The 19,900-nt window shown below is 34.6% G+C and overlaps 5 protein-coding genes across 5 annotated transcripts; 4 read left to right on the forward strand and 1 right to left on the reverse strand.

Annotated features, from left to right (window-relative positions):
• The first annotated feature begins 258 nt into the window (after nt 1-258).
• Nucleotides 259-3,763, forward strand: LOC110816487 (Cyclophilin-like peptidyl-prolyl cis-trans isomerase family protein). The gene is made up of 7 exons (XM_022044698.2): nt 259-647; nt 2,076-2,157; nt 2,314-2,361; nt 2,507-2,530; nt 2,649-2,831; nt 2,989-3,064; nt 3,411-3,763. Exons 1-7 carry the CDS (start codon nt 549-551, stop codon nt 3,571-3,573), a joined length of 675 nt encoding a protein of 224 aa, XP_021900390.2. The 5' UTR covers nt 259-548; the 3' UTR covers nt 3,574-3,763.
• A 146-nt stretch (nt 3,764-3,909) lies between these two features.
• On the reverse strand, nt 3,910-5,486 carry LOC110816587 (Rhodanese/Cell cycle control phosphatase superfamily protein). Its single transcript, XM_022044838.2, has 6 exons — nt 5,330-5,486; nt 5,132-5,209; nt 4,903-4,976; nt 4,769-4,839; nt 4,432-4,485; nt 3,910-4,261 (listed from the first exon to the last, which is right to left on the reverse strand). Exons 1-6 carry the CDS (start codon nt 5,344-5,346, stop codon nt 4,148-4,150), a joined length of 408 nt encoding a protein of 135 aa, XP_021900530.2. The 5' UTR covers nt 5,347-5,486; the 3' UTR covers nt 3,910-4,147.
• Nucleotides 5,487-6,701: 1,215 nt separating this feature from the next.
• LOC110816586 (Plasma-membrane choline transporter family protein) lies at nt 6,702-10,791 on the forward strand. The gene is made up of 3 exons (XM_088223172.1): nt 6,702-7,909; nt 9,120-9,465; nt 10,366-10,791. Exons 1-3 carry the CDS (start codon nt 6,846-6,848, stop codon nt 10,624-10,626), a joined length of 1,671 nt encoding a protein of 556 aa, XP_088079298.1. The 5' UTR covers nt 6,702-6,845; the 3' UTR covers nt 10,627-10,791.
• A 443-nt stretch (nt 10,792-11,234) lies between these two features.
• On the forward strand, nt 11,235-14,885 carry RPN10 (regulatory particle non-ATPase 10). The gene is made up of 10 exons (XM_022044793.2): nt 11,235-11,380; nt 11,523-11,636; nt 11,748-11,853; nt 12,483-12,597; nt 12,672-12,881; nt 13,359-13,659; nt 13,778-13,886; nt 14,247-14,350; nt 14,438-14,506; nt 14,645-14,885. The coding sequence occupies exons 1-10, from the start codon at nt 11,369-11,371 to the stop codon at nt 14,684-14,686; spliced, it is 1,182 nt and encodes a 393-aa protein (XP_021900485.1). The 5' UTR covers nt 11,235-11,368; the 3' UTR covers nt 14,687-14,885.
• Nucleotides 14,886-18,706: 3,821 nt separating this feature from the next.
• Nucleotides 18,707-19,858, forward strand: LOC110816489 (actin-depolymerizing factor 5). The gene is made up of 3 exons (XM_022044700.2): nt 18,707-18,851; nt 18,962-19,221; nt 19,411-19,858. The coding sequence occupies exons 1-3, from the start codon at nt 18,831-18,833 to the stop codon at nt 19,559-19,561; spliced, it is 432 nt and encodes a 143-aa protein (XP_021900392.1). The 5' UTR covers nt 18,707-18,830; the 3' UTR covers nt 19,562-19,858.
• The last annotated feature ends 42 nt before the right edge of the window (nt 19,859-19,900 follow it).

The following is a 19,900-nucleotide window of genomic DNA, read 5'->3' on the forward strand; positions in this document are numbered from 1 at the left end:
TTTTATGTGAGAAAATTGTAAAGACCCATTATCAAAGGCCCAAATTAAAAACGTAACACCAGCCGTGCTAAGTTATTTCTTCCTGATCTGATCACGTGCCACGTGGCAGTGATGATGAAATATCTGCCAGTTTCGTATTGTACTGTACGTTAATCCCATTTTATTATCCTGATTAAAAAATTAATTAACCCCATTTACTAACTGCAATTTTAATTTAATTAATTATTATAAAATATAGCACTAACCTGTAATATGTTTGGAATTTGGGTAATTAATTTCTGCCATGTCGACCCTGAACTTCCCCACTCTTCACTCTTCAGCACTTTGAACGAAATTGGTACGCCATCGTCAGCCCTCTATATTTCTTGTCGCGGAGACCATTGACAGGAACGACTGAGACAGACGGTGCTTTCTTCGATTGCTTTTCGGGCAAAAAGAGACAAAATTTCGAGAGAGAGTTAAAGGCGCAACTTTGTCCTGATTCTTCAATGGACATTCGGGAAAGTCGAGGTCTGTTTTGTTGTTAAATGAATTAGAGAGAAGCAAAGATGCGCCGAGAGATCTCGGTTTTGTTCCAACCCCGATATCTTTTTCTCTTGGTTTCCCTCTTAATTTTCCTTTTTCTCGCGATCTCCGGCTCCAAAAAGGTACTTCTTTCTGATTTTCTCTAGAACCCATTAATGTTTTTTTGGGGGTTCAATTTACCGATCTGGTTGTAGCTTAGACATTTTGTACTGTCCATTTGGATTAATACGCTACGTGGGTCGTTCTTCACTTCGGTTTTTATTGTTTCACTTGGGTTTAGGGAGTTTTCTCTGACGCGGATTTGTTGTTGTTCTGGAACTTATTGATTGTTGATTTAGGGCCACCGGGAAATGGACAATGCATTTGTTGTCTTTGATTGGTAATTGTAGTTAAAGAGTTTAGTGTCGTTTGATTTGTGCCATAAAAGTTTTTCTTCTTTCGATCTTCATTGATTTTGTCTGCTTTGCGTTAAATTCTTAGTTTCCAAACAGTAACCCGTGAGGCATACTTCTCTGGTCAACGAAAGAAGCAGCTCTTTTAGGATTTGATCATCTATATTTCCTGACAAATTTGTTTTAGCCTGCTTCATATGATCATTTCTCCAGAACTTTCTTCAGCTGGGTTATTGAGATGGAAGCTATTTCTTAAGTCTTTCGAAGGAGTGCTAGAATGTTAGATTTTGTTCTTGGTTTTGTTGGCATCAGCATTCTTTCTTGACTGAAGGAGCAATACCACTTTCAGCTATTATTCATGTATGTGCAACTACCGGCCATATTCTAGGAATGTAGGAGAGACCCCTTGGGGGTTTTATTCTTAAGTGTTGATAGTAGTAGAATTTCAATATTTCTTTTAGGAAACATGCTGCATTTGCTTGAGTTTTAGCATGCTCATGTTGCATTGCAGGTCAGGGAGAGAAGAATAGTTAAAACTAGTTATCCTTTTTTTAGTTTCCATTTTAAAGATATGGCTGATCATTGGTTCTTTGAGGAAATTGTGCACTGATGATTAAGTGGAAAGATGGTGGAAATTTCTGTAAGAGTTCGAAGCTCTGGGTATTATGCTTGAAATACTAGCAAAATTTTTTAGTCTGAAGCACTGTTATTTTTCTTATGATGCTAGGTTGTTTAATTTGATTCAGCTGTGACTAAGAGGTGTGTTAGGTTTGCTTTGCTATTGGTTAGTCGTGTGCTTCTCCATAAGTTTGGTAACGGTTAAATGGTTAATCCTTGTGTCGAATTATAGTAGCAGGCTATAATAATTGTGTTAGTCTGTGTTACAGCTGAGGTGAGCGGTAGTGGAAAGTTCCTCAGTTTCTTATTCTAAAAATAGATTTGTAATTTCTATAACATCATTTATTTTGCAATAAATGAGTCTACATGTATGACTCCTGAAAAAAAAAGATCTATATGTATGACATGAAAATTTTATTGGATATTTGTGTTTGGTTTGTTTCAATGTAGGTTATACTTAACTGGAACTTGATTGTCATCATAAAAAATATAGCTTTGTGAATTGTTCTTATGAATTTCGTCCTCCAAATTGATGCTTAGGCTGAAGACAAGAATGTTGAGGAGACATATGAAATTACTCACAGGGTGTACCTGGATGTGGATATTGAGGATCAACGGCAAGGTATAACTTTTGTATTTTCTTCTATCAATCTGTGATGAAGAGATACCTTCTTCTTTATTCACAACTAAACAGAAGATATTGGCGTTTGAAGTGAATTAAATAGTCCTCTAATATACCTCTATTTTTAATTTTGAAATTTACATCTGAATTTTGCAGGCAGAATTGTAATTGGATTATATGGTGAAGTTGTACCAAAGACTGTTGGTATGTGCTCAGTTTTCTGCAAATAATTTGAGGATCTACCAAATATTTATTTAAATCGATAACCAGCTAGTCACAGATATTCTAAACTACGTGGTATATGTGCATGATGTGTGATTGCCTCATGTATGATTTGTTTCTTTTGCAGAAAATTTCAGGGCTTTATGCACAGGTAGTTGGGGCCGCTTTCTTCTCTCAATAGTTTGCTTATTGGACACCAGATCATATCACAACCTAGGAGTTTTTGTTATTAATTTGTTCCGTTTTACATTTTCCTTTGTCAAGTGCAGGGGAAAAAAGCAAGGGTTCTAGTGGAAAGCCTCTCCATTATAAGGGGACACCATTCCATCGCATAGTACCCGGATTCATGATTCAAGGTGGAGATATAGTTTCTAGTGATGGGAAGGGATATGACTCAATATATGGTGGCACCTTTCCTGATGAGAACTTTAAGATAAAACATTCGCATGCAGGTGCATTGACTACCACTAGTTTACTCAATTTTGTTGATTCGGTTTACAAGATCCTTGGGCTTTTTAATATTTTCGACTACCCTGATCTCTTCGTTTCTCTCAATCTTCAAGTCTGATGCTTTACTTTGTTGTGATTAATTATTGACTGCTTTTGCAGGTGTTATTTCCATGGTTAATTCAGGGCCAGATTCCAATGGCTCTCAGTTTTTTATTACTACTGTCAAGGCCAGCTGGTAAGATATTCTTTGGTTCTCTGCTGCATATGTTTTCTCTCTTAGAATATAGAATTGACTGGGGGTGATAGTGACCCTCGGAACTGTAGTTTTCAAGAGCTTAGGACCTATCAATATGTGTTTTTCTCTTGTTTGGAGGGTGGGTCTGGGACAAGGCTGATGTTCAGTAATTCTATCATCTACATATTGTTTTTTTTTTGGGAGCGGGTGAGCAAAGAGCAGCAATTTAATTTTGTGAAAATATATGCTTGGCCATTGGCCGTTTGGCTTATGTTATTGCTGCATCATGATTGCTCCTAGGTTAACTTATGTTGTGAGTGCGATAATGTTTGTGTTAACAATCTAGGTTGGATGGAGAGCATGTGGTTTTTGGCAAGGTAATTCAAGGCATGGATACCGTGTTTGCCATTGAAGGAGGAGCTGGAACCTACAGTGGGAAACCCAGGAAGAAAGTTGTAATAGCTGATTCTGGAGAGATACCAAAGAGCAAGTGGGATGAGGAAAGATGAAAAATCTTCTTATATTTACAGCAGAGTTTTTTCTGTTGATTTTGCTGATTTCTTGTTGGATAATTGGTTCTCTTGTATCATGTCCATGAAATTTTTTGTCATGATTTACATCCTAGAGTATTAGGCTCTTCCTGGAAATATTGTATTAGGTTCTTCTGGGAAATATCGTAGCTTCATTTTTTTTTTCTTACTGTATAACTGTTATTAATACGAATATTATCAGTTTTGACTAATCAGAATGAAATGATCTTTCTTCACTTCACTTTCTGGCTTGTGCATCTAGTTTCTTCCCCTTCCTCTTACTTTTTACCTGTTAGAGTGAGAGAAGCAGCTTAATATCCAAATGATCAAGGCTGTGAGCTCAGCACGCATTGTTAAGCAATACAGGAAAAAGTAAAACATTAGGACTCTCGTTTTTTAGAGATCTAACATTTTTATTTTGCTGATAACTTGTTTGCTCACTCACATATTGTTTCAAACTCTGAATTTTATTACAAATCAGAATCCAGCACACTTTTAGACTTTGCTTGATATGTCATGCAAATGAAATTTATAAGACATAACACAACTGTTTTCATGGGCGAAATTTGCAGGAAGTCTTGAGCTCTTCTGCTGGTTTATCTCCTGCAAATCCACTGTCAACCCATGCAGAGTAACCTCCTCCCATGTTACTCACATGCTCATAGCCCTGCCTCCAACCAAAGATTTTCCTTTTTCATTTCAATCAGTCACAATCGAAAAATTGGAGAGAATAAACGTGTGATGAATTGGCAGATTTCTTTTAGCCTAGTATGAACCAACCTTATTCATTTTTGTTAGAATTAAACATTTGGGAGAAGTGTTCAAGGATTACTTAACTGTATTTAGAAGATCAACACAAGCACGGATCGATCTTCCTCCAGAATTGCAGGCCTTCACCATAATTAACAGAACGGAGGTTAGAGACAGCAGACAGTGTTTTAACATTACTTTCATCCAGCTCTGTCATGCATTCTTAATTTCATAGTTCAGTGATACGATATCTTTCGGATAAGTTTTCATTTCAACTAGGCCTTCTTTTGCTCTTTTATATTCTTGAAATTAGTCAAACAGAACTGTCGAATTGCATTTGGTTTAATTCTTGTTTAACTCTTACTCAATCAAGAATGGGATTTGATTTCTATTATCAAGGAATTCTGGGTTGAGAAATTCTTACCACGACCAAGAAATCATCCTTCTTGTAAACTGACGATACTTGGTTGAGAAATTCTGGGTTCTTCACTTTACCTGGGTATACATATAGAATTAGACTAAATATTATATCTATACATCCAAATTATGCATATTTACCTTCTTGTGTGCTTAACATGTAAGGAACGTTCGAGGCACTGTCAACATGTCCTCTCATGAACTCCTCTGTTGTCCTGTTAATGCGACAGATTACTTATGGTTCTTCAGTTATAAACTTTTCTTCTTGACAAGATTCATTGATATTTCATATCTTTACAATACTACGGACTTGTATGATGGGATTTGGCTTACAGATTATAGATTTAACTGTATATTAATGAAAAATTACCTGACATCAAGGTACCGATGTCCCGATATGAGGAGGTCTTTGGCAACCTTCACATCGACAGTCACAACATCTTCAACCCTGGAAACCCGAAAAACTCCATTGCCCATCTCAGAAATCTCAAGATTATACATATATGTAGGTATATATGAATATATAGAGTAAAGAGTTCTGGATTGAATTGAGTTAAAAGGAAGTCACCTTTTCGAGTCATCCATGGATAGAAACTGTAGTAGAAGGTAAGCTTGGAAGAGAAACTCACCACGTCAAATTCATAAATGCCTGTTTGGTTTTTTATAAAGAAAGCATGAAGGTCTCTGACATTTATTTATTCTAAAACACTAATTAAATCCTAATAATTGAGAGAACGTATATGTAATTTGACTTTCATTTTCCATTATAATATATAGTTTTTTTTAAAAAAAAATAAAATGGTTATTCAGTAATTTGAAAATTTATATTTAGATAATATAATCATTTATAAAAAAAAGTATTTATTTATTTATTTATTGTGTATTAATTAAAATAATAAATTACTACGGAGTAAAATATATTCACATTTTAGTTACTTTGTAAAAAAATAAATGTTAATTTTATTAACTGAGAAATTTACCAGCTGTATGTTAATCTATTTCATTATTTTAAAAAAAGCAAATTGCAATAATGAATTATATATATATATATATACACACATACACACACACACACACCAGAGAGAAAGAACTGGTGAGCTTGCTTCCTGCAGAAACAACCAATTTGACTTTTAATTTTTAATTTTTGGCTGATTAAATGGTATCTTCTACTTCAATTTTCTCATATATGATGAACTATTTCTTTTAAGTTTAATTTCTAATTAATTAATTAAGAATTAATTTATTTCTTAACTTCATTTTTTATGATGAATTTACTCTCACTTATTAACCAAGTAATCGCATCTTAAAAAGTGGAATTATTTCAAAAGTAAATCAAATGGACTTTAAATTAAAAAAAATATATATATATAATAAAATATATTTAATTTGCATATTTTATGGGATTAGGTGGCCCTCATCACTTGAGCACAAGTATATTTAATATTTTTATATTAATAATAATATAATTTTAAATAAAAATATAAATTATTTGTCAAAAAATATTAGTTGCTGTTAATGTTAAATTAGTAAACAATCACTTAATGTTAATTTCATACTTATTTTAATCAAAAATACAATTTTAATTTGAAGATGATAATAAATTAAATTCTAAATTCCATAAATATTATGAACTTATCAAACTATTAATCTAATTTAGTAATATGCCAAAAATTAAAGTTTTGTTTTTCTTTTTTTTTTTTATTTTAAAAAATTAAAGTTTAATACGAACAAAAATATTTGGCAAATTTATATATAAATTTATCACTATCATTATTCTTAATTATCATTATTAGCGTAATTATCATCTGATTAATATATCGCCATCGCCTATGCCATCTTCTTCCCAACCCGACCACCGCCAACCCCAGCATCTTCTTTCTTCATCCATACACAGTCAACACCCAAATAAAACAAAAAATAAACATAAATTAAATTAATAGAAAAGGTTTCCAGCTCGCCTACCACCAACCCGTCAGACCCTGAATCCCACCACCATCATCTTCTTCTTCTTTCTCCTTTCTCTCTGCTCTCTTATCTGGAACAGTACTTGCTCTCTCTGCAAAACCCGACTCTGCCGAACTAAAATGAGCGCCGCTGAAGAGGAACCCGGCAGTAAACCAGTTTCGCTCTACAACTCTGGTACAGCGTCGCAGCCGCTTCTCTCCAAGCCCATCTCAGCAATCGAAGAACCGCCCCTGCGAGTTGACCCGGAGGAGCCTGACCCGACCCACTACCTCCAGATCTCTTACAATTACGGACCCAGGTCATTCAAGGACCTTCCCTTCCTCATTCTCTTCGTCCTCACGGTGATCTTCACTTTCGCTTTTGGTATCTTCTCAATCTTCCACAGGAACACCAACTACAGCAGCCTCTCTTCCTATACTTACGACCCTGCTTCGACTTCCTGCGTTAAAACCTCGCTTTCTCTGTCATCTTCAGCTGAGGATTACTGGGTCCTCGGTGCTCAGCTGTTATCTTCTTCGAGTTCAACTTCTTTCTTGAAGGATTTGACATGGACCCTTGTGGTAACTCTGGTTTTAAGCGCGCCCATATGTTTTCTTCTGCTTTTAGCTCTTAAACATTATGCTAAACAGATTGTATATGCGACCCTTCCTTTCTTCGTCGTCTTGCCAATCTTCTTCGACGTTTACTGGTTCGTTGCTTGCACTGTTAGCCCTACTTGTCGCGATGCATTCCCTCTGGCTTACAGAATTCTGGTCCTTGTGCTAGTGTTTTTTGCTATTGGAATAATTATCTGGATATTTATTGCTAATTGGCACAGAATCCAGTTGACTATTAGCATAATCGGGGTTGCCTCAGATGCATTATCGAAGAATTTGGGCTTATTTTTGGTGCTGCCATTGTTGGTTATCGGTTTGGTAATTTACTACGTGCCGATTGTAGTGTTCTTGGTGTTTTCAAGATTTAATGGGAAGATTGTGCCGCGAGAATCCGATGGAGAATTCCTGTGTGTTTGGAAGCAGGACAGCTGGGTGCCGGCGTACTATACATTGGCCACCCTTACGATGCTCTGGTCTTGGGCTGTAATGGTGGAAACCCAGGTTTATGTCATCAGTGGAACTATTGCACAGTGGTATTTTTCGAAAGAGGAATCTACTCCCAAGCGGAGCATTAGAAATTCGTTGAGGTGATTTGCTGCTTTTCCTTTCTTTGTTAAGATGTATTTTTGTGCTTCTATGTGTTGTTTTGGTTTTTTTCCCCCAAGTTTACAGTAGCAATTGGCCTTGACTTTTGTGCTTCTTGATTCAAAGTTCAAAATTTAACATTTTTAGATCATAGTTGTTGGATTAAGTCTATTTTTAGCATCAGAACTGATTTATAAGTTATTTTATGAGATTTTAGTGTACTGGAGCTCATATTTGAAAGAAATTATTATTTCTAGAGCAAATTATAGTGAATTTGGATTCATACTTTTTCACGGACCTTGATCGGACCACGTAAATTTTGTCAGTTTACCTTCCTCTCTTGATTTGCTTGTTTACTTTATCACATTGCAAAATAGGTGAAATATTTTATGAAGCATTGGCAGTTCATGATGCACACGGGGGGATGTTGATTTTCATTTCTTCCGGATGGCAGAGATTGTCTTTTGGCATGGCTGCATAGGCTTTATTTGGGCAAGAAGTAACGTGGGCGCGCAGCACCCATTAGTTTGTCAATCTGGTGTCTTTGAAACACTCAGCAATCATTGATTCCTATAGACTGTTGAGCTTGTGTTGGAAATGAAATTGAGCTTTGATCTTGACCTTGAACTAGGATATGGATGTGTCTTTAAGTTGGGGGACTTGAATTCAGCTCCAATCTCTGAACTGTTGAATATACCCTTGCTTTGGGTATTTGGACAGGGTTGCGTAGCCAATTCTTGAAGCTTAAAATAGTTTTATGTTCTCAGGTCCTGCTTAAGTTATTGTATTCCAAATTTGGATTAGTTTACATGTAGATTTATATTGGTAGCTGCTGTCCTAGCTACTGCCATGGCTGTCAAGGTTTGTCAATTAGGTGCCTATGCCTTTTCTTCTGGTGCAAATGAAGTTGCTTACCAACAAAAAAAGTTTTGATCTCTTGGCTTGTTATGCTTCCACTGAGTTCTGTTTGATTTTTGTTTTCCTGTGAAAAAGTTTTAAGCTTGAAACTCATCTCATGTTGACATGCGACGCAATTATATTTTCATTACTAGTCTATTCATGCTCCGTTTTGTGACTTTTCGATCGTATTGTATCTTCTCTTTCTTCATTTCAAAAAAAAAATGTATATTCTCTTTCTTGAGCTTCTTGACCACACATTTACATGTAATCACTAACTGACACATTTCCTCACCTTATATCTGTGGTTGGCAGAAATGCATTTGGTCCATCATCTGGAACGATATGTTTCTCTGGACTGATTATTTGTGTAGTCCGTTTTGTGCGTGCTGCTGTTGATAGTGCAAAACAAGAAGATGCCCCCGGAATTGTTAATCTTATTCTGCGGTGCTTTGTTAATGCTTTACTGATAGCTGTAGAATTTCTTAACAAGTTCACCATCAACTTTGCAGCAATCTCTGGCGAGGCTTATTGCACTTCTGCAAGGATGACATATGAGCTTCTAAGACGTAACCTTCTCTCGGCTGTTTTCGTGGAGACTGTCTCCACTCGTTTGTTAGCTGGAATCATTTTTGTTCTTTCAGCAATCTATGCCATTGTGGTGAGTGAAATCTTAATTTTTTTAACTTATTTCTAAAAGCTGTGGTGAGTGAAATCTTAATTTTTTTAACTTATTTCTAAAAGCTGTGGTTCGTTTCATGAGTCTTGAGACATGTGACTGTTTCACATGGAGGTTCTTGCAGGCTATTTGCCTGCATGGGCTCATAGTTATATCTTCCAATAAAATGATGGCAACCATCTCTCTTTCAGATTTTGATACGGGATAGCCCGAAAAATGGCTTGGGCAATAACAATATGTGACGTATGATTCCAAGACAATAGTTAGTTGCAGTAGATAATTGGTCTTTGCTATCACTGTTTCATATGCATTGTTGATTGTTGATCACTTCATTCGTCCATGTTATGAGAATATACATTACTCTATCAACGACGTGGTGGTCGAGAGGTATAAAGCCAATAGTCTAAGCAGGAGGTCCAGGTTTGCTAACCTTGAGGCTAATTCAGAGAGTTTAACTGAGGTTTTTGGGTAATCCCATACCTTAGATGAGATCCAGTTTGATGGGTTGATTGGATCACTTGCTCTTCGTTGGGATTTTGGGGATGGGAAGATTGTTAGAAGAAGAATAACAATTATGTCTCAATCCGAACATTTTATAATGGATGATACTCCCAACGGGTGTCCATAGGGAGTAACCCTACTGGTAAATTTTCCTCTATTTTTTCAGGAAAAAGGAAGAGACTTTCCACTTAACTATGACATTATGGGCATTCTGTATAATTTCAAAATTTCTTTAGGTTTTTCTGTAATTCACGACTAAAGTTTTTGCAGCTTCCTCCAAGTAATCAATAATAATGAGTCGGACTGGTTAAACTTCTTTTCTGGGACTTCATTCTTTCCTTTGTGATTCGATATTGACTCTGAATTTGCAAATCTTCACAGGCTTGTGCTATTCTAAAGGGGGCGAGCAATCTTGGTGCCGATTCATATGCAGTGGCTTCTCTTGCATGGGTTCTACTGATTCTCGTTTTGGGTTTCTTTGTACACGTGTTGGACAACGTTATTGATACCGTATATATCTGCTATGCAATAGATAAGGATCGAGGAGAAGTCTATAAACAGGAGGTGCACGAAGTTTATGTGAACCTACCGATAAGTAGAAACCAGAGATTTCATTTTGCCCCTACGCCGCTGGATGTGTAGATGTTGTCGAATGTGAATTCTGGGTTTTTCTTAACTTGTGTTTGTGTTGCGAGTTGTTAAATTATGATTGCTTGGTAGCAAATTGTGCATATACTCACTTTCAGTGATTTACCTTGTACAAACTTCTGAGGATTGTGCAATAAAAAGAGCTAAAATTTCAGAGAACTTAAGTGAGGGATGATTATTGATTGTTGATTGTAACCAGACGGTGATGCAGGGGTTTTAAAGCATGGATTTCAATATATTCTTATATCCATATTCACTTTACAATTTTAATCATCTGGAATTTATCATCTTGTAATAAGTTATTTTATATAAAATGTCTGATTGTATCTTTATTGATAATTTAGTAAGAATTAATTACTAAAATTCAATAACTAAAATCTCTATTAAATTACTAATCAAAATATAATAACTTATGAACATTCACTCAAAATAATTTCTCATCGTCCTTTCTCTCTCAAAAGATTACTAATAAATATGGCAAATCTGGAATTTCCAAATATACTGAGGTCGAAGAAGTAGAATTCAAGGGTAGAAAAGAAATTCCTGAAAATTTGAGTGGCAAGAAGTGATAAAACAAACGATTCGGGGGGCATAAACGCAAAGATTGAAAGGTAATTAAATTCCTTCCCTCTATATATAATGTAATACGATTACACAACTAAAAATCCAAAATTTGCCCGAGCTTTGAGTACCTTCTCTTCCACGATAATAAAGGTCTCAGCTTTCTGAAAAACCAATGGTTCTCGAGGTAAGAAACGGGATGACTCTCTGATAATGTCTTTAGTCGATTAATCTTCTTTCATTATACTTTGTTCTTAATCCGAATAATCGAAATTAGGGTTTTAGATGATAGTCTTGTCTTAGTTACTTAATCGAAATCAATTGATCAGGCGACGATGATATGCATTGATAACTCTGAATGGATGCGAAATGGAGACTATTCTCCGTCTCGATTTGAAGCTCAAACGGAAGCTGTTAATCTCATATGTGGAGCCAAAACTCAGGTACTTGGACGGGACTCGTTGTTATATGTATATATGAGGTCCTCTATTGGCGTAATTAGGGTTTTCCCTGGAATTTTGAGTTTAATGTATAAAAAATTGTGGAAATGGCAGTCTAATCCGGAGAACACTGTGGGAATTTTGACAATGGCGGGTAAAGGGGTTCGTGTTTTGGCTACTCCTACCACTGACCTTGCAAAAATATTGGCTTGCATGCATGGTATGCCGTAATTTTCATTTCCTATTTATTTCTTTGGTTTACCCTTGTGTTTGGCATGTTACCTTCACAGCCTGTTTAGGCGGCAATTACAAGTATGGTTTAATCATTTTGATTCTCCAGTCTGTGTAGGTTGCAATTACAAGTATGGTTTAATCATGTTGTCTGTTTTATGATTAAAGGGTTTTTGGCTATGAAAGATTAAGCAATTTGTTACCCTTCTGTTGAGGGTTAGCAGGAATTTGCTTCTCGAGTCTATTAACAAAAGATACGGTTGTTGACAGCATTGACTATCTTAGTTTTGGTGCTGGAGTAGTATTAAGTAATTAACTATTGATGACATTGGCAAATGAGTGCTGTCCCATCTGTTAGAAATTTGTTTTTACCACCCATGTGGCACATTGAAACAAGTACCGGTGCTGTCTTGAACTCAAAAAGGTAAGAACTATAAGGTTTTTGGTTTGAAACATTTTGGTTTTTCAGTTAAACAGATATGCCTTGCAAATTTCAGCAGTTCTTTTATTCGTGTCTTCAGAAGGCAATAGAAAATCAAAGTCCGTTCATTGTCAGTTTTTTTATATTGACATGCAAATAACTGTCTATACACAAAATTTCCCCCCTCATTTTTGTAGGTCTTGACATGGGTGGTGAGTTAAACTTAGCAGCTGGCATCCAGGTGGCTCAATTGGCTCTTAAGCATCGCCAAAACAAAAATCAGCAGCAAAGAATAATTGTTTTTGCTGGAAGGTAGAGTATCTTCTTGTCTTTCCTGTTTGTTTGAATTGGCATCTTACATATTTGTTCGTTGGTTGTGGTTGCAGTCCTGTCAAATATGACAAGAAGGTACTGGAGATGATAGGAAAGAAATTAAAAAAGAATAGTGTAGCTCTTGATATTGTAAATTTTGGGGCAGAAGATGATGGAAAGCCGGAGAAACTGGAAGCCCTTCTTTCAGCTGTTAACAATAATGACAGTAGTCATATAGTTCATATTCCACCCGGACCGGACGCTCTTTCCAATGTGCTTCTCAGGTGGGCTTACTCCTCTTTCTGCCTCAGTTATTTAGTTTCAGTCTGTGGTATTACTGGGAACACCTCAAATCTTTAGCTTGACTCTCATGTATGCTCTCCAGAAAAAAAGATGGTCTTATATATCTATATAAAGTGGCACATAGTTTTAACGAGGGTGGAAAAAATTACAGAAAAGATGCTGAAGAGTTTCATAGTAATTGGTTTTTGTGGATTACAGAGCAAATGCTAAGGTGGTGGCTTATTATGTTAGCTAGTATGTGGTTCCGTTCCTGTGTTTGGTGGCTAGCGAATTAAATGGTTACTAACACAAGGGTTCGAGCAATGCCATTAAAAAACATGCATCCTTCTTTCTTATCTTCAAATATGTTAGCTAGTATGTGACGCTCAGTGAATAGTGAATCTTGAAGAGGATAAAGAATATAGTGTTGATGTGTTTCACACTTATGTCAAGTAACACAATTATGGAAATTGTGACAGCACACCTGTATTTACTGGGGATGGAGAAGGAGGAAATGGCTTTGCCGCCGCAGCTGCCGCTGCTGATGGACACTTTGATTTTGGTGTAGATCCCAATATAGATCCTGAGCTGGCTCTTGCACTTAGAGTGTCCATGGAAGAGGAGAGAGCAAGGCAAGAAGCTGCTGCCAAAAGGGCTGCTGAGGCTGCTGCTCAACAAGAGAAAGGGGAGGAATCATCTTCCAATTCGCAGGATGTAACAATGGCTGAAAGTGGGCACCCTGTTACTGCTGAAACAACAGAGAAAAACACTGATCGAATGGTTATACTCTCTGTCTAATGCTTTTACTGCTTTGAATGTTACCTTTTCTCATCATTGAATGCGTTATAAATTGGTGCTTTCTTTTGGTAATGGATTTTGATATAGAAGATTTTGGCAGGATGAGGAGAAAGTCGTACTGGATCAGGCTCTGGCAATATCAATGGATATCCCTAGATCCGATCATTCCATGGGTGATACTGCTAATGAGGATCCTGAGTTGGCCTTGGGTAGGTTCTTCGGCATTTATTTTATAAGGATGCTTGTTCAGCACTCTTTACTCCTGGTTATTGAAATTTTATCCACAATATGCCTGGATCACACCCATCAATATCGTTAATTTTATTGGTGTGTTTTCTGTACATGTCCAAAGTGCAAAAATCCTAATCCTTCAAAGTAAGGTTTTGTTACTCCTGGACATTCTTCTGGACCCAAACAAGGACTAGATAATTTTTCCCTGAATTATCTTGACTACATTCCCTATCTAAGCAGAGAGTTTTAGTTGACTTGTACTTTAAATTTTTGCTGATAATGCATTAGTCAGCTATGAACCTTCAAGGTGTACTGATTTCTTGGTTGCCTGCATGCAGCTCTTCAAATGTCCATGCAGGAAAGTGCTGAAGATTCATCAAACCAGTCAGATGTTAGCAAGGTCCTGGGAGATCAGGCGTTTATGTCATCTATCATTGCATCTGTAAGTTTGCTTGAATCTGAATTAACAATTTCTTGAGTAATAACTTTTTTAATATGTTCCCTTGTACCCTGACTTTATTGTTTGCAGCTTCCTGGAGTTGACCCGAATGATCCTTCAGTTAAAGAGTTGCTTGCATCTTTGCAAGGCCAATCTGAGGTTTGTTCCTGAAAACTTCACGGACTATCATGCCACTAATCTCTTTCTTTATGTGCCTTCAGATGTTTAAATTTCTCTTCAAGTTAGCTGGTAAGGATTGCCTTTTTTGTAACTTACTCTATTTTCTTTTTGGGGCAGTCCGAACAAAAGGAGGAAGAACCATCAAAAGATGACAAGTAAAAGCTTGGTTTATTTTAATCAAGATGGCTTTGGTATGTACCTTCTAATGAATATTGATGATGCTTCACTTTGTTTGTGGCTAAGGAGGGCATTCATCATTTATGCTCCTAAAACATTTGTAAGCCAACAGGCCGGTGCTCTAAAACTCAAATGGGTATGGTAATGATTTCTTAATGTAGTTTGGCTATACTTCAAATCATTATGAACTCTCCCTTCCCCTTAGGGTTATATTTGAAACAAAAAAATTCAAAAAAAAAAAAAAAAAGGAAGGAAAAATGCACATGTATATTCATTTCTGTTGACATATTTACCTTTTGGAACAAATTCATACATTTTTTTGGTTTTTATTTGCATATCTACATATAATAAAACTATGATGGTAAAAAGTTAGTCTTTAAAATCATAAAAAAAGTGATTTTATCTGAATTTTTATGTGGAACTAGAATAATGTATTTTAAATTTTGTTCTAATTTTTTACATCAACACTAATATGAGGTTAATTTTATAAATTTTTTTTTGAATTTTAAGTTATTTTATAAATTCCTATATATACGAAAAACAAAGCCTAGAAGGGTAAGTATTTGTTCAATGAAATACACATTTGTTTTAGAGTTCATGTGTTCCAAACAAAAATACCAATTGAATGGTCCAATGATATTTGTTACAAATTCTATCTTTGTTTTTCTAGATGAAATTTTTACTATCACAATTAAATTTAGTGTAAATTTTCAAATGAATCAATCAAAATTACTTATTTGTTTATGAGAATAAGTAACCATAAGATGCATATATAAATTGACAACCATATATGAATACAAAATTTTTGTAGAAGAAAATTATATAATAAAATTTGAAGTGTACTAATTATATCTATAAAAATCTGTCAACCTATATACGATCCTAAAACACCTAATGGTTTGTTCTTAACAAAATCATTGTACTTAATCTACGAGATTATCCCACATCAAAATTTGAAGATGTTACAATAACTTCCTCTCTTGCTGCATACTTTTTCTTTAGACTTCTCTCTTACTGCATACTTACAAGGGAAAAAAGCTGAAACTTTTCCTGGAATGAAAATGTTGAAGTGCAGGGGACCAAAGAGGATGCTACTAAACCAATATGCCATTACAAGACCTTGAATGAAGCATCAACAATTTTCTGCACCCTTAAACTTACCCCACAAGAAATGGGCAACTCCTGTGCCAAGTATCCTACCCACTCAGAGACTAACTGAACCCTGCCCTTACACCATAGAGACAACAGACCAACCAAACTTAGCTGGGCCTGCCTGCTCACCTTTCCACTAGTGGCTACAAATTAAGCACTTCCCCTAAATCTTTCAAAGCTTACTTTTTACTCACAGATTAAGCTGCACCACCAACTAGAATGCTTCCATTAAGAAGAGGTTAAGAGGATAGCTTCAAGATTCACGGGTCCAAACTGGCCATTAAGTCTTACAACCACACCTTGGATTCTCACTTTCCCTATTGGGTTTTAGTCATTAGTGAGATCTTAGCTTCTTGGGTTATTATAATTTTACTGGCTATTACAATTTTTTTTTTTTTTTTGTTTTATAATAAAATAAAAGTAAAAAAGAAAGTTTTGGAACACAGAGTTGTGGGATTATGGTGGGATGGTTTTGGTTTTGGGGTTAAGTAGTAGGGACACCCCTTCACATGAAGGCTACTGTCTCCTCTCCCTTTCCATATCCGGTTTCTTCTATTAGGCTGTTATGTTCCAGATTTTAGTGCTTGTATTCTTCTTCCTCTTTCAACCCTATTCTCTCTCTGTGTCACAGCGACATCGTTCTGTTATTATAAATATTTTTCATGTTTATCTTGAATGGGAGTCTTAGGTAATGGGTATGCAAGATTATTATCTTTTTATAGAATATATACATATATAATAATAATTGAATGGATGGGTGTGTTGGCCCCCCATCTTCTATGTTTGCTTTAGACTATTTCATGGGAAAAAACGACAGAGCTTGGGAATGTGAAATCTTGGACTTTCATGGCTGAAATAATATAACTAATATTCGAAAATTAGATCTTTACTGATCTAGTACTACCTTCTAAGTAATTGATCATATATAATTATAATGATAAACTGATTAGAATCTGGAGAGATGATCGGCAGGATACATCCAATAGTAAGAAAATATAGCAAACTTTGAACACTTTACATCAACCACTCTGATATACTATGATAAATAATTTCTTAATCTGATTATATATATATATATATATATATGTATGCATGTTCTTTAAAGTTCTTGAACTGAACTGAAATCTGAATCCAGTTCCTGTTCACTTAAACTCCTTTGCTTTCACGCAAAGGGACTTTTTGAGTAACACAAAGATGGATAGATGGGGATGTAGGTGTTTGATCCGAGATGGGACCACCGTTTTTTCTTCTTGCCTGGTGTTTTTCTATGACTTTTACCCCACCAATGCGTAGATACATACATACACACACATATATATATATATTCATATCCTGTAACCTGTATCAGTCTCCTGTTCTTCTTTCTTTTTCCTTGGGAAAAACATGGATTTCATTACATATTTTACACACAAGGGAAATTTTAAACACCCAAATTGATAGCAAGCTGAAAAAAATAAAAAAGATGATAAGTTTTTACCTTATTACACATGAAGAAAGTTTTACAAATATCCAAGCATGTATATATGTGTGTGTGTGTATATATATATATATGTAATGTTCATGTGTAGGCTGTATCAACTTTTCCTATCAACATCGACCATTATACTGATTTGTAAAAGGAATTTTCTATAAATTTTTGTAATTTGACATTATTTACATGAATAGAAATACGACATTGACGTAAAAATAAATAGGTAAAAATCAATGCATACATATATATATATATATGTGTGTGTATATATTATATAACCCATAATTATATTAGGTTCGAGTTGGTGAAGTCATTATTCTTAATGGATTATTGGGTTCAATAATATCTTTTTGTAATGGGAAGCTGTAAAATTATTGAAAGTCAAAAATTCTGAAATTTTGGAAAAAATATTCGAAATAGCTCAACACATATGGACACACACACACACACACACACACACACACACACACATATATATATATATATATGTATGTATGCATATAGATTCATATATATTGCAAAATCTGAAATGGATTACCTTCAATTTTCTAATTATTTTCTAATTGAAATCGACAAAAGCTGAGATTTATCTTTTCTTTTAATAAATAAATGCTGCCCTCAACAATAAATTTTGTATAATTGTGATTGATTTATTTTAAATTTTCCTTAAAAAATCAAAAAACAAATTAAAATATATTCAATTACATTTATAAAATTTATCAACTCATATGTATTTTAATTAATTTTAAATACTTAATTTTTTTAATGTAATGTATAATTAAATCGTAATTTAATACTTAATTTTATTTTTATAAATTTTGAATGAAATTAGAATAGAAAGAAATTAATCTAAAAGAGTATTATAGAATTCGTTCCATTCAATAATTTTTCGAGTTCAAAAAAAAATAACAGATGTATTAATGACCTTATTTAATCAATCAAAATAAAGAAAATAATTATATATACACCTAAGTAAATTTGTATTATTATTTTTTTGTCACGAAATAATTTTCAACACTAAATAATTTTAAAACACATTTAAAACTCGTATTAATTATTAATTATAAAATAATTACCTATTTAAGATAGTAATATTTTACTTTAATAACATCAAGAGTATTTGGCAAAAAATTTAAAAAATAAAATTACTCCGGTGGTGCATGCATTAGACATTATATAAATTATAAAGTTCCTCGTATAAAACCCTAATTCTTATTAAGAATTTTTAATTCCTTATTAGGATTAATTAATTACTCGACATGTCTGCATACACAAATTTATATATGTGATAAGAAATTAATAATTATTGGTACTAAAATTTTATTGCCACTAGCCTAGATATAGAGATCTACAGTGGCAAAGTTGTAATTATGATCAAACTCAGTGGCATTTATAGATTTTTATCTTTATATAAGCTCCCAGAAAATTCAGGCCGCCATCATCATCACACCATTCACAATCAAATTTCAAGCTCAGAAAGTTGAAGTCTTCGGCTCAGCAACAATGGCAATGGCTTTCAAGATGGTATTTATTCTTTATTAATTTCCTCCTTGTTATAATTAATCAAATTAATTAATTAATTAATTACACCTTTGATTTGATCGTAATCAAATAATTAGTATTGATCACTGTAGGCGACTACTGGGATGTGGGTGACCGACGAGTGCAAGAACTCGTTCATGGAGATGAAATGGAAGAAAGTTCACAGGTACATAGTGTTCAAGATCGATGAGAAATCGAGGCTGGTCACCGTGGACAAGGTGGGCGGAGCTGGCGAGAGTTACGATGATCTCACGGCATCGTTGCCGGAGGACGACTGTCGGTATGCGGTGTTCGATTTCGACTTTGTCACCGTTGATAATTGCCGGAAGAGCAAGATCTTCTTCATTGCTTGGTTTGTGTTGCCACTCTTAATTCTTTTCTTAATTTTGGGTAACATGATTCATCAATGATAATAATTTGGTTAAGTGGGTAGAGGACACAGGTCGCCAAAATTACAAATTTTAATAATCACCAAAATTAATTATTGAATCTCAATTAGGTAGAGGGGTTTAATTTAATAATATTGAATTATTTATTTTAGGTCACCAACGGCATCAAGAATAAGAGCAAAGATATTATATGCAACATCAAAGGATGGGCTGAGGAGAGTGCTGGACGGGATTCACTACGAGGTGCAGGCAACAGATCCAACTGAGATGGGCATTGATGTGATTAAGGACAGGGCTAAGTAATTAATTAAACATTAAAAGGGATTAATTTAATTACCTAATTAATTAGTAAATTAGAGTTTTAGCTAAATGGGTTTAAGGGTATCTTTGTCTTTTCATTAATTAATAATAATAATAATAATAATAATTAACCCCCCCCAAATTATCATGTATGTTTTTCCCTTTTCTTTTTTGGTTGTTGTTATCCTTTGAATTTTTGTTTTGGCACTAATGTAATTAAGTCATATATTAAAAGAAAAAGAGTCTAATTTGTAATAATAATAATAATAATTACTATTATTAATGTGCCTTGCATACTAATCTAATGACAAAGAACCTTTTGATTAGATGTTTTTCTTTCTT

This window comes from Carica papaya, chromosome 6, assembly GCF_054855325.1.
Source record: "Carica papaya isolate Zhongbai chromosome 6, ASM5485532v1, whole genome shotgun sequence".
Classification (NCBI taxonomy): domain Eukaryota; kingdom Viridiplantae; phylum Streptophyta; class Magnoliopsida; order Brassicales; family Caricaceae; genus Carica; species Carica papaya.